Below are 12,500 nucleotides of genomic sequence, written 5' to 3' on the forward strand. Positions count from 1 at the left end.
AAATACTGTTTTTATCCAATAAAACAGCATTACATTTTTTATACATTGTAACACACTTAATTTAATGAAATAGACTCAGCCTACTACAGGTTTGATCCAGTAACGAAAATGAATACCCTTTACTTATGAATACACAAAAATACCAAATTCATGTTTTGGATACAAGTAAAACAAAAGGAAAACAAGCCTTTATTGATGAGTCACAGTGAATGGGACACAACAACTGTTTCTGAAATAGGCCTAGGGTATATGCCCAGTTGGCCACACATACCCCCAGAGCAGAGGCCAAGGGCTTCCTAAATTCTCCTGGAAGCAGTGGGCTTACAGCTAGGAATCAGATTACTTTGTTGGGTAACAAGGAATCAGATTACTTTGTTGGGTAACAAGGAATCAGATTACTTTGTTGGGTAACAAGGAATCAGATTAATTTGTTGGTTATCTGAAAGGAAATTAAGGTTAATAGTTAATGGTTGAAACAAATAAATGTGTTATATATCTAAAATCACATAGCCCTAAGGTAAAGTGATGTGGTGAAAAGGGTAAAAATCAGTTAACAATTAGGATAAAATGTGTTAAATGCCAAAGGTTGTAGTGTTATAGGATATTATGATAGGGAAAAGGGTAAAGAGGAAGAGAAAATGAAGTAAACCAGTGATGAGTAAAGGAAAGGGTTAACGGGATCGTCTCCTTTTTTTTTCAGTATTTCTGCGTAAATAAGTATACTTCCAAGATAACGGGAGTTGAAGGGAGAAGCATAATCTTCCTATACCATAATTGTCCATCATGTACCTGCATTCTGAAGCCTTTCGGACACTGCCTGCACATAACAGTTTTTCAAAATCTTACATATAGTGTAGAGTGCTGGCAGTGATCTGGGGGTCTATAGGCCGACATTGACCATATTAAAAAAACTCTCAAAAATCCCAAAAAAATCATACAGCCATTCTGATTTCATATCTGAAGAGAACTATCCTTCTATTATAATATGCAGAAGCCATTTTTTAGAAGTCAACCTTACTTTCTTTTAGGTGAATATTTTCCAAAGCCCACTATCTCAACACCCTAAAAAGGGATACAGAAAATATGTCACTTTTATAAGCACATGAAAATATTACAAATCCTTATTGCATCATTTAATAGATCTATTATTCAGCTACAAAAGGAGCCATAATACGTTAAAATCAGACTGAAAATACATGTGCTATGTGTAAAAATGTGAAGGACCTAATAATAACGATCTTTTTCCTTTTCATTATTTATACATTTTACATGACAAATCATGTACGAAATACTTGTATATGATATAATTATCCATTATTTACCTATTATTGTTGCTCTAATGGGGTTTTACACCGTATAATATTGGTCAGAAAAAAAAAAAAAAAATCTCTAGTCAGACAGGCATCATACGCGTCCTTTTCTCAGTGTGGCCGGACGTCGCCAGCTGATGAGACATTTCTTTGCATCTGCGGAATATTGGTGTTTAACTCTACGGGGCCACAGGGCCAATTTTCCCGTGAAAAGACGAAACACAATTACAGGGCAATGTAAAAGATTGTATTTAAGGTATATAAGCACACATGGATCATTTTCGTGTACCCCATCACCTTTTGTTTATTTATATTGTTACTTCCGTTAGTTTCTTTGTTTGTTTGTTGTTTTTTTGGTTGTTTGTTTGTGTTTCCTGATATTTCTAAAAGTTATGAACACATTTTAATGAGATTTTAACCAAAGATATGTTTTAACTGAACTTAGATACTTATTGCACAATGGTGGTGATGCGGACCATGGTTTGGATCAAGGATTTTTTTTTTTCCATCTCGAAAAGTTATGAACAGATTTTAATAAATTTCTTACCTGAGGTTTGTCTTAACCTAATTAATATTCCATAAAATTTTGGTGGTGATCCGGATCATTTGGCAATCCTAACCCCCATTTGGGGGGGGGGGAGGTTTGCATTTTCAAAATGTTTTGCTCATAGATCAAACTATGTATAATGAAAATACAAAGAAAAGAAAATACACCATATGAGTGTCATATGTTTATTTATATGTATATTAAATTTCTTCATTATTGTTTTATGGTTGGTCTCATCTTATGTGAAATTTAATAAGCTTTCAGAAAATAATCTCATATTTTTATTATCTCCATTTTCTAAGGTAACGTGAAAAAAATAATATTTAAGTCGACATCAAAAACGGCTGCTACCACCTAAAAAATAAGAGTCGGGCCTTGAAATTTTCAGGGAAGAACCGGGGGCCTAGGAACTTATTGAAAATACATAAACCTCAATTTCAGCAAGATGGGCGCAAATTGCTAAAAAAAAAAGAAGTTGATCCCCTTAAGGATAGAGGGTAACTGAATGACATGAAGTGTATCTGTGGCTGGGGAAGCTATAGAAACATTGTTTTAAAACTGGCAAAAGAGCTATCATAAGATAATCAGCGGGTAATACGGGTAGATATGGATGTTGGAAAAGTAGCAGGAGAATTCGGGGATAAGAAAAGGGGACTGAGGAAGGTGGTGAAGTCTAAGGAAGAGTGACAGGAGGGAAGGGATCCAGGAAACACTATTGCAACAGAAGGGATTCGCATGAGTATCCTGGTGGGACAGGTAAGGATAACGGGGAACAAAGGAGTGCCGTGTGTTGGAAAAGAGAGGGAGGATGACTGGTGGGAGGATGGATACCAGCAAATACTGTGAATGTAGATGGTATAGTAATTGAGGGATTGGAAGGTGCATAAGGGTGCAGAACATTCTCTTGGATCACATCTAGGAATTTTTGAATGTCTTTAACCCATTCACGCTGGGTACATTTTGTAGCCAAAATAAAAATATTCCGGGCGGCTACAAAATCGGCAGGCGGAGGTTCCCCGGAGTCTGTCCACCCACCAGCCGCGGCCCGCTGCTAAGTCGGAGCGCAGCGTCACACTGGCGGGACGCCCCAATTGTTTACTTTTTTATATGGGACACCCGTCGTGATTGGGTTAACCCACTAACGACGGGTGTCCCTCATATGAGACACAGCGTCACACTGGCGGAACGCCAGTGAGACTGGCTTCAAAATATACCAGCGTTAATGAGTTAAGAGTTTCTACCAATATAAACTTCATGGGGGAGGTCAGGTATACACCTTGGCAATATTGGGGTAAGACTTACGCTGTCCTCTGTTAGGAGTAGTATTGGACTGTACTGCCACTGCATCAAAGTCAGCAAAGCAGGCAGGTAAGTTATTTTCATAGTGTGACCATTTTTTGTCGTACAAAGGACAATCAGTCATTCCAATACAAGTATTATGAGAGGAGTGAGGTTCGGCAGGAATAGGTTTGCCAGTAAGGTCAGTTGGTGCACAAGCTTGGGACTCAGATATAACTCACAAAAGGAATGATGAGGGAGCAGAACATTTTCTTGGATCACGTCTGGGAATTTTGGGAATTTGAGTTTCCGGAGGGATTTAGATGGGAGGTCTGAGAAACAAAGAATCTCTTGTGAGGAGAGGAGAGGATAGATGTCCAAGATGAAGGTGAAGATGAAGTGGAACATTTGGTTGTTTGGTGCAACAGGTAAAGTGAGAAGGAAGAAGGGTAGGCATTGGAGAAGTGGTAGAGATTGGAGTATCTGGATTTAGACTGGAAAAGGAATTTGACTGGGGGAGAGGGGGAGTAGAGGTAGGATGGTTCAGGGTAGAGGGAAGAGATACTGAGGGAGATGCAGAATAATCTTGCAGAGATGGGAGAGGAGCTTAGTGAAGGACAGTCACCGTGCTTCCCGTCTGGCCTCACGTAGAAGGAATGGGAATGAGGTGAGGCGTAGTTTGAATCTAAGAACTGCTACCTCACATTCAAGCTTATGGGCAGGGTAGCTGCCCATAAGCACACATACATGACTGAGCAGAGCAATTTGAACGGTCAGGACCAGGTTGGGTAAATAGAGGGCAACTGTGAAGCAGCATTGTTTGGCTGGGTGGCCAAAATGCCAACATTTCTGAAACTGACAAGGAAGAGGTCAATATGGTATGATGTGGTAGGCCAATCCACCAATATAAACTTCAAGGGCATACTCATGTCTATGGAAGTTAATTTTGGCAATATTGATATGGGACTAAAGCTGAGCTCTGGGAAGAATAGTGCAGCACTGTACTGCCAATGCATCATAATAAGCAAGGTTGGCAAGTAAGTCATTTTCACATTCTGACCAGTTCTTGTCATATATGGGACAAGCAGTCAGGGAGACGGAAACAGTACAAGTATTAAGAGAGGGGTGAGGTTCAGCAGGAATGAGTTTGCCAGTGAGGTCAGGGTAGGCAATGCATGAGCTTGGGATTCACATGTAACTGTGTGTGAATGATTGGATGACTGTAAAATGAAACTTTGCCTACTTGTTTTTGGAGACTGTTGAAAGTGAAGGGTATTCTCAGAGTAGGAGGCTGTGGCGGTGGAATCACATAAAAATCAATCCCACTTGGCTGGGCCAAAGGTTTGCAGAGGTAAAGGCAGTAGAAGGGCAAGGGCAGGAGGAAGATAAGGTGGTGTGGAGTGGAGTAATTCAGTGGGGCAGAGGACAATAAGGATGAAGAGCAGTAATAAAGGAAGAGGGGGTAGGCATTGAAAAAGACTGTGCTGTAGCTGGCAAGGAGAATGTTGGAAGAGAGGAAAGGGTACTTTCTGAAGTTGAGTAATGACCTGGGTGGATGGTTCGGAATGGATAGAGTATTTGAGTATGAGGAGGGGGTATTAGTAACAGTGGTCAGAGCCATGGTCAAGGGAGAGGTGGGGGCAGAAAGCCAATGAAATCAAATTTAGATAGGCTAGTTGGTGAAGAGGCAAGTCTTAGTGCCCTTAATAAGGGTAAAACATCTTCATTATTAGCTATGGTAAGCCAGAAGCAAGTGGAGAAAAGAAACTAGGCAATCAACCAAGGGAATACAATGCCCATGGCTCCCATGGGATGGCTCTCGCACCTTAGGATTGGGACAGAAAGGGATGAAGAAGAGAAGGAAAAGGGAAGGGGAAGGAAAAAAAGCCCATGCAAAATTATTTGAGGCAAGGACTGAGGTCCAAGGTAAGGGTAACCTCCTACACTGGGTGTCCTTTTTTTTCTCTCTCTCTCTTTCTCTCTCTTTTTTTTTTTTTTTTTTTTTTTTCTTCTTAGGGGGGGTAGTCCTGTGGGGAGGAGGACAGTAAAGATGAAGAGTAATGAATGGGGAGGGAGTAGACAATGCAAAAGACTGTGCTGCAGATGGCAAGGAGAATGTTGGGAGAGAGGAAGGGTACTCTCTGAAGGTTGAGAACAACCTGGGCAAGTGGTTCAGAATGGATAGAGTTGACAGTAAGCTTCGAGGAGAAAGTTTTTTGTGTCAGTGGTCAGGGCCGTGGTCAAAAGAGAGGCTAGGGTCAGGAAACCAAGGAAATAAAATTCAGATAGGCTAGTTGATGAAAAGGCAAGCCTTAATGCTCCTAAGAAGGTTAAAAAGTCTTCATTATTGGCCATGGTGAGCCTGAAATAAGTGGGAAAAGAATCTGTCTACCCCTCAAGGTCCCTATAAGAGGTATGGACTAGGTAATTAACCAAGGGAATACCATGCCCATGGCTCCTAGAGGCCATTCATGATTGACACAAAGCCGACCTTTCATCCGTCTAGCACAGCTCTCACACCTTAGGAAGTAGACTGAAGAAGGGGATGAAGAAGAGAAGGAAAAGGAAAGGGGGCAAAGAAGCGGCCAAGCAAAATTAGTTGATGCAAGGACTGATGCCCAAGGTAGAGGTAATCCCCTACAATGGCCTTCAGTCTCCATCTGCCAAGCCCCCCATGACAACAAGAAGCAAGGGATTGGAGAGGTCAGTAAGGAAGTAATTAGGCTCCAAGACCAAATCTAAGGTAGTGAACTTTTCAGTGGGAAAAATAGCCTTAAATATTAATGTTCTTCTAACACATGTAACTCCTTAAATGTACACTCATGGGAATTCCTGTTACTTTGTTTTCAACAGGTTAGCCTACTTACCCACAAATCACTCAGAACACATACATAACAAAACAATCACCTTTTCAAAACTACTACAACCTGACCAACTACAGCCTCCTCTTAGGATTAATACTTCTCAGGCTGCAAGATACCTAATATTCTCCTCCTCAAAATTCATCTGGATTACTGATGGCCAGGAAAATCTGGAGAAATAAAACCTTTATAACATCAAAGAATCCTGTAAAAATCTGAGGAGAGCTTCATACAACCACATTCATGCAATGGAATAGAAAAAAAAAAAAAAATCAGGGGAAAAACATTTACTCCAAATATTTGCTTTTTGCATTTTATTTTAAATCTTAATGTGTGACTGTGAAAACTAAAAAAGACTTTGCTGCATGAATTAAGGTTGATTTACTAAGTAAATTCTGTAATGCCAACTGTGCAGCTTAAGTTTCAACCTCTAGAAAATCACTTCATTTCTGAAAGAAATCATAAAAATGTGCTTTGCTAATTTTCATGATTGCACCAATGCATTTTATGTTATATTGCAGATCTGCATTCTCATAATTAATGTTCAAAGATTGATGAATTTTTCTGACGAGTTTAACAACTGTACTAATATCCTCCTAAAAGATAATTCACCAGTTTTTATCTTCTGTAAAGCTGACCTTCAGTCACTGTCATCATTTACTAATCTTAATTTTATCATTTCCAAAATTCAAAATCAAACTCTAACCATAAATATGAAATAAAAGGTTAAGTGCACAAGTAGAAATGCCATACATGCTTTAAAGATCTGATTTCACCACTGCAAAACAAAAATTTGTTGTAGTGATACCTTTCCTCAAGGTCTTCTCATGACCCTGAGTTTTACCTAAAATTACACGCGGGTAGCATTTTGCATAGGGGTAGGCCACCACCATGCAAGTAAAGGATCAGAGCCCATGTATCTGTAAAACAGCAGAAGACGTGTAGGTGATATATTCTGTGTATAATATAAAATCTGACCTATGCAGGATTAGCCGAGAAGCCATGGTACAATTCAAGCAGGCATTTGTATATATTACTTTAGTTTTGGATGGAGATTGTTTCAGTGAAGAATAGCCATTAATCATATATGATGTCCCACATCTCTTAAATTTATGACAAGTATTTTATGAGATGCTTAAGGTTATCCATTTAGTAAAAATAGAACTTTTGTTATAATCATTTTCATACATAAACAACTTGAAGAATTATTTTTGATTAAAGTTACCAAGAACGACCCCCTGAAATAGAGGGAAATGGACACTGCCAATTCATAGAGCATAAGAAATAGTCATAAACAACTTAACGCAGGCATAGCTACTGCACCCTAATATTTACCATAAAATGACAAAAACACCCACAGCATATCTTGGGTTTGCAGAATACCTTGGGTTAGGGACTTCGTCTCTCAAGGGAGTACCACTCTTAGTAATAAATAACTGATTCTTACTCAGACATTGTTTTGCATTCATTTTATGTTCACCTTCCATAATAACGTATTTCATTAGTGTTGTTTTCCACTAATCCTTCTAAATTGAATTCATAATCACTCAAAAGAAAAGAAAAGAAAAACATAATTATGCCAGTATATTCATTCATCAGAAATCCTTGAAAGAAAAACAAGATATCTCCCATGTTGTAATAAAATAATTCTATGGTCTGGTTTGACCCACAGTCATCACCCAAGGGGATCAAACTATCTAAAATCTTGTACGAGAAGAATAAAAATAAAAGTGAGCATCACAGACTTAAAAATAATGTGAGAGAGCTGAGCTCATTCCACCATGTGCTGCCTTCCACATGCTTCCAGGGGGTATATATGATCTTGCCTCTTCACAGAAGTGGCAGCAATAAGGTTCTTGGGGAGGGCCAACACTGCCCGCTCTTGGCGTTTTTTTCCATACCCCTTATTTAAGGGGAGACAGACAGTAGCATGATCCCCAGGCGCTGTGAATCATGACACTTCAACCTTTTCAGTGCACATATGGCATAAAAACAAGTATACCATTTACCTACACATGGGGTGCACATCCACAAAGTTCAGGCAGCCCAGAGCACTGGGCTAATTTATGTCTATTCTTTATTCTATAGTTCAAAGATTATTATTTCTTTTAAAAAATGAGATCATAATGTCTGAGTAATAAAGATGATCATTATTAGCAGGATTTGGGCAAAAATAATGAAGAAAAGCACAGAGATTCTAGGACCCTTATATAATATCATTATGAAATGTAGACAACACTGAATCCAAATGAATTGTATCTAGTCTATATGAATATACCATGCTAATGACAAAGCAATAATTATTAGAACAAGTTTAGAGAAAAAAATATTCCACATTTCATAGAAAATAAATATGTATTTTCTTTTGTTCATTCATTATAGTTCTTATATAAGAACTTGCTGAAGGCAAGAAAATTAAAATGTTCAATATCTTAGATAAATGCAAATCAAAATGGCTTTTCTTAGAGCCAAAGATTTTTTTTTTTTAATCATAAAAGATTAAAATGACTACTCTAATTATACCAACCCTGTATTCTTCAGATACTTTTTATCTTCTAAACAGAAGTAGCCTGATTACTTGAAAAATTGTAATTTTACTTTTAAATCTTTTCCTTGATAGCTACATATCAATGCAGTCTTAATGCATAACAATGTGGCTTCATAACTGATAGTAGTCAATATGGAGTTGGCAAATTGTGAAATAAAAAACAACTATTCCATTTGCAATTGTTTGAAAATGAAATATCAATATATAAAAAATACAATACTTGCATCAGCTGTTTAAATCTTCATCCTATACTGGTACACAATTGGTTGATGCATCTTTGTTTAAACTTATGTACACTTGTATAGAAAGAGCCATGTATCAAAAAATTCAATTTTTCAATATTCAATTTTTCTACTAGAAGTTAACCAGAACTTGGTGCATATATACCATAAAGGTCAACCGAAATCACCAATGAAAACTACCCTTAACCCCTATAATCCTGATGACAAGACCATCGTCATGAAAAAAAATTATCTTGATGAGCGGGCAACACGAACAAACCATCATGGGAAAATCTGGCTGAGGGTCGTTGTGATGTCAATATAATTTCAGCTGAAAGCTGGGGGGATGGGAATGACTCGCCACAAGTGCACAAAGCACTTAGAAGGAGATAAGACTCATTTGACATTTAGAAAGGGGCTTTTACATTATTTCCATCAATAAACAAGTGTGAAATGTACTGTCTGTGAGCCATGACTGGAATAATGCCAGTTCCAAGAAGGATGCTATTTCCATTCTCAGGATAATATTCCTGGCCACTAAGACCACAGCACAGGGTTTATTAAAGAAAATTAAATATCAGAAAAAAATGTAAATACACAAACAACAAAATGTTACTTATTGTTATTATTGTTGAGTTATGGACTGTTTAGGGAGATTATACGGCATCTGTGTAAAGAAAACAGTCTATTAACATCTGGATAAAGTAAATAATATAACAAATATTGACATCATAAAATGGCAAAAAAAGGCAAAAATTACTTATGCAATAAAATGAAAAAATACCATTCCAGAGGGGAGGCATAGAGTCCTACCACTGCACATAAGCTCAAGTAAACCTATTGCAGTATTTTGGGCTGCATATGGTCAGTAAAGCATCTGGATCCAATGGGTTAAATTCACATGCCATCAAGACAGTTCCTAACCAGATCTCATGAAAACAATTGTGATTACTGTATTGCTTTTGGTATGGTTATACATTATGCGGAATATACAATGGCAATACACCCAGGAGGATTAACGTTAAATTCAGGACTAGTTTTAGCTTTATCTTGACAGAATATGGTAAATTGCTGTTCAGAATGCCCTGGACAAAAAAGAAATCCACCATGCATGCACGGCAGGATAGAGTGTATGGCAGATTTAATGTTGGGTGCTCATGTGTTTACACATATCACACACCTTTTGCCAGTTGTGACCACTTTAAAGGGGAATACTTCTCTATACTAGGCCTACAAATAATACACCAAGTATTTAAAGCAGGATAGAGCAACAGCGAATCACATAGGTATAGGAATATACCCAGAGTAGCAGCATACTAATCTGTGATGTGATCAGCATGATATACTAACTAGAATATGGATATTCCAGATCATCGTCATCCATCTATCAGGTTAATAAATTCTCATTCCGATGCAGTATCTTACTGTGTTCACCCTGCATGTAAGTCGCATGCTCTATCCTGCCATAAACATGCAGGATTCTTTGGCTTCCAAGGTGGGGCTTTAGGGATGGCAGCCACTAGTGGGTACCATAGGAGGTATAGCCCACTGGGTAAGACTTGAGGATATCTATGCACTATATCATAAAATAAATAAATATGTAGAAAAGGTATGAATGAGACTGGATATCTTCACAATACAAGAGATGTATTTGACCGGTTTCGATTACGTCTTCATCAGAAATACATATATAAGAGAAAATACATAGCGTATATATACTACATAGGAGCTGGTAGATCACCTGACGACTGTAACCTCGCACTCGTTACCCGTATAATTGCAGCTGCGACCTTGGACACTTTAAACCTGCCTGATGCGGTGTTCATATTCTTTTCTGTCGCAATGTATGCAGCTTCCATGACCTTCCTTTTATGTTTACTCAATCCTTCATGGATTACTTCGGCTTCCTTCCAGTTCGGTAGATGTCCAGCTTCATCTGCATGAACTACCAAGGCATTGGAAGTCCTGTGGTGACGGACGTTGGCTCGATGTTCGATGATCCTGGCGTTGAAGCCTCGTCCCGTTTCACCAAAATAGGCCTTATCGCAACTGCTGCAGGGTATGCAATATATTGCACTGTTGGGGTTGTTTTTCAACTGCTTCTTGTCTCGTATCATATCATGTATCTTTTTCCCGGATGTGCTGGCGATTTTCACTGTTTTTTCAAAGTATTTGGCAGTATGAGGAAGTCAGAGGATGTCACTGGGGTTGATCTTGCAAGTATGTTCTCCGCCTTCTTCCTGAGGTTTAGCAGGAGACCTTTTGGGTACTTATATTGCATAAAAGAATTAATTACATATGAAACCTCAGTCTCAAGAAACTCAGGGCTGCAGATCCTCAGTGCCTGGAGAAAGAAGCCAATTACAACCCCAGATTTTGTTTTACTGCTGTGGGCGGAGTAATAATGGATATAATCATCTTTATTCGTAGGCTTTCTATATACAGAGAAATGTAGGCCGTCGTAATCCGGATGGATCAGAGTGTCCAGGAAAGGTAACTTCTGATCCACTTCCTCCTCCACGGTGAACTGGGTTTTCTCGTGGACGGAGTTCAGCCGCGTCAGCATATGGTGTAAACACAACCTTCTGGGGACGATGATGAGGACATCATCTACGTAATGGAGCCACGTCGAATGCCTGCCGATTATATCCTTGCAGTGGTCCCTTTCTAATGTCTCCATGAAAAGGCAGGCCAGGACGGCACTCAGAGGGGAGCCCCGGTGCTGAACTTGAGTCCATCTACTCATGCATATGTAGCATGAGTAATGGTCGAAAGCTGGACGAAGTGATCTTCTTTGAAACATGTCCTCCAGACGTCTTACCCGCACAGAAAAGGAAGCTCTCTCCCTTGGACTCAAGTTCAGCACCGGGAAGGATAGCAAAGAGTTGATTGACTATGTTGTCTCGAACCACCGCTCGACCGATACTGACATCGACAAAGGGTTCATCCAAGGGATTACTGTCTGCTGTGTGGCCGATTCGTCTTCGTGCCCCCCGGTGATCCCTCGCAGATATGTCACCACGTTGAAGGGCCTCCGCGACGACGAGACCATCGTCATCACCCAGGCTGACAAGGGTGGGGGTGTTGTTGTTATGGACAAGACTGATTATATACAGAAAATGAACAATTTACTTTCCGATGCGTCTGTTTACAGGAAAGTGACGAAGGGCGATGGGATGATGGAAGCTGCCAGATTCAAGAAGAAGGCGAGGGATCTACTCCTGCGGTCGGCTAAGGGGAAAGGCTTGCTTCACCTGCTGGAGGAGGCCCCCGCAACCCGTCCATGAGAGGTCTCCCGAAGGTGCACAAGCCAGGTGTACCGATGAGACCCATCACTTCTGGCATTGGCAGCGCTCCCCATCGCCTGGTGAAGTGTTTGGCAAAATCCCTCTCCGCCGCCATAGGAGTCATCAGTGATTCCCACCTCAAGAACTCTGGGGACCTCATCAGAAGTCTTCAGAGTTTTGTATATAAAAATAAGAAGATGGCTAGTTTTGATGTTAAATCCCTTTTTACGAATGTACCCACAGATGGAGCAATCCGGGCAGTCGAGAGGGTAACAGGTTCCATGGCAGATGCACTTCCGCTGCCTAAGCACCACTTCAGAAGCTTCGTGAAGTTGTGTATGGACTTCAGGTTCTTTGAGTTCGCAGGGGAAGAATACCAGCAAATCAGCGGTCTTGCCATGGGCTCCCCTCTGAGCGCCGTCCTGGCCTGCCTTTTCATATAGACATT

At 39.8% G+C, this 12,500-nt stretch overlaps 2 protein-coding genes across 2 annotated transcripts in view; both read right to left on the bottom strand.

The window, feature by feature from the left end:
* The window catches only part of LOC138867932 (circumsporozoite protein-like), a 45,534-nt gene that overhangs the window by 27,494 nt on the left and 5,540 nt on the right, over positions 1 to 12,500 (bottom strand). The window lies entirely within an intron of this gene.
* Positions 10,955 to 11,568, bottom strand: LOC138867989 (uncharacterized). Its single transcript, XM_070145300.1, has 2 exons — positions 11,209 to 11,568; positions 10,955 to 11,005 (listed from the first exon to the last, which is right to left on the bottom strand). The coding sequence occupies exons 1-2, from the start codon at positions 11,566 to 11,568 to the stop codon at positions 10,955 to 10,957; spliced, it is 411 nt and encodes a 136-aa protein (XP_070001401.1).

The sequence above is a fragment of the Penaeus vannamei genome, chromosome 33 (assembly GCF_042767895.1).
Source record: "Penaeus vannamei isolate JL-2024 chromosome 33, ASM4276789v1, whole genome shotgun sequence".
In the NCBI taxonomy this organism is placed as follows: Eukaryota; Metazoa; Arthropoda; class Malacostraca; order Decapoda; family Penaeidae; genus Penaeus; species Penaeus vannamei.

Bases quoted from the DNA above. Each gene is read 5' to 3' on its own strand.
- LOC138867989 (XM_070145300.1), bottom strand. From the start codon at position 11,568: ATGTTTCAAAGAAGATCACTTCGTCCAGCTTTCGACCATTACTCATGC. The intron at 11,006-11,208 runs GTATATAGAAAG...GCTAAACCTCAG, and splicing joins ACGACGGCCTACATTTCTCT to GAAGAAGGCGGAGAACATAC.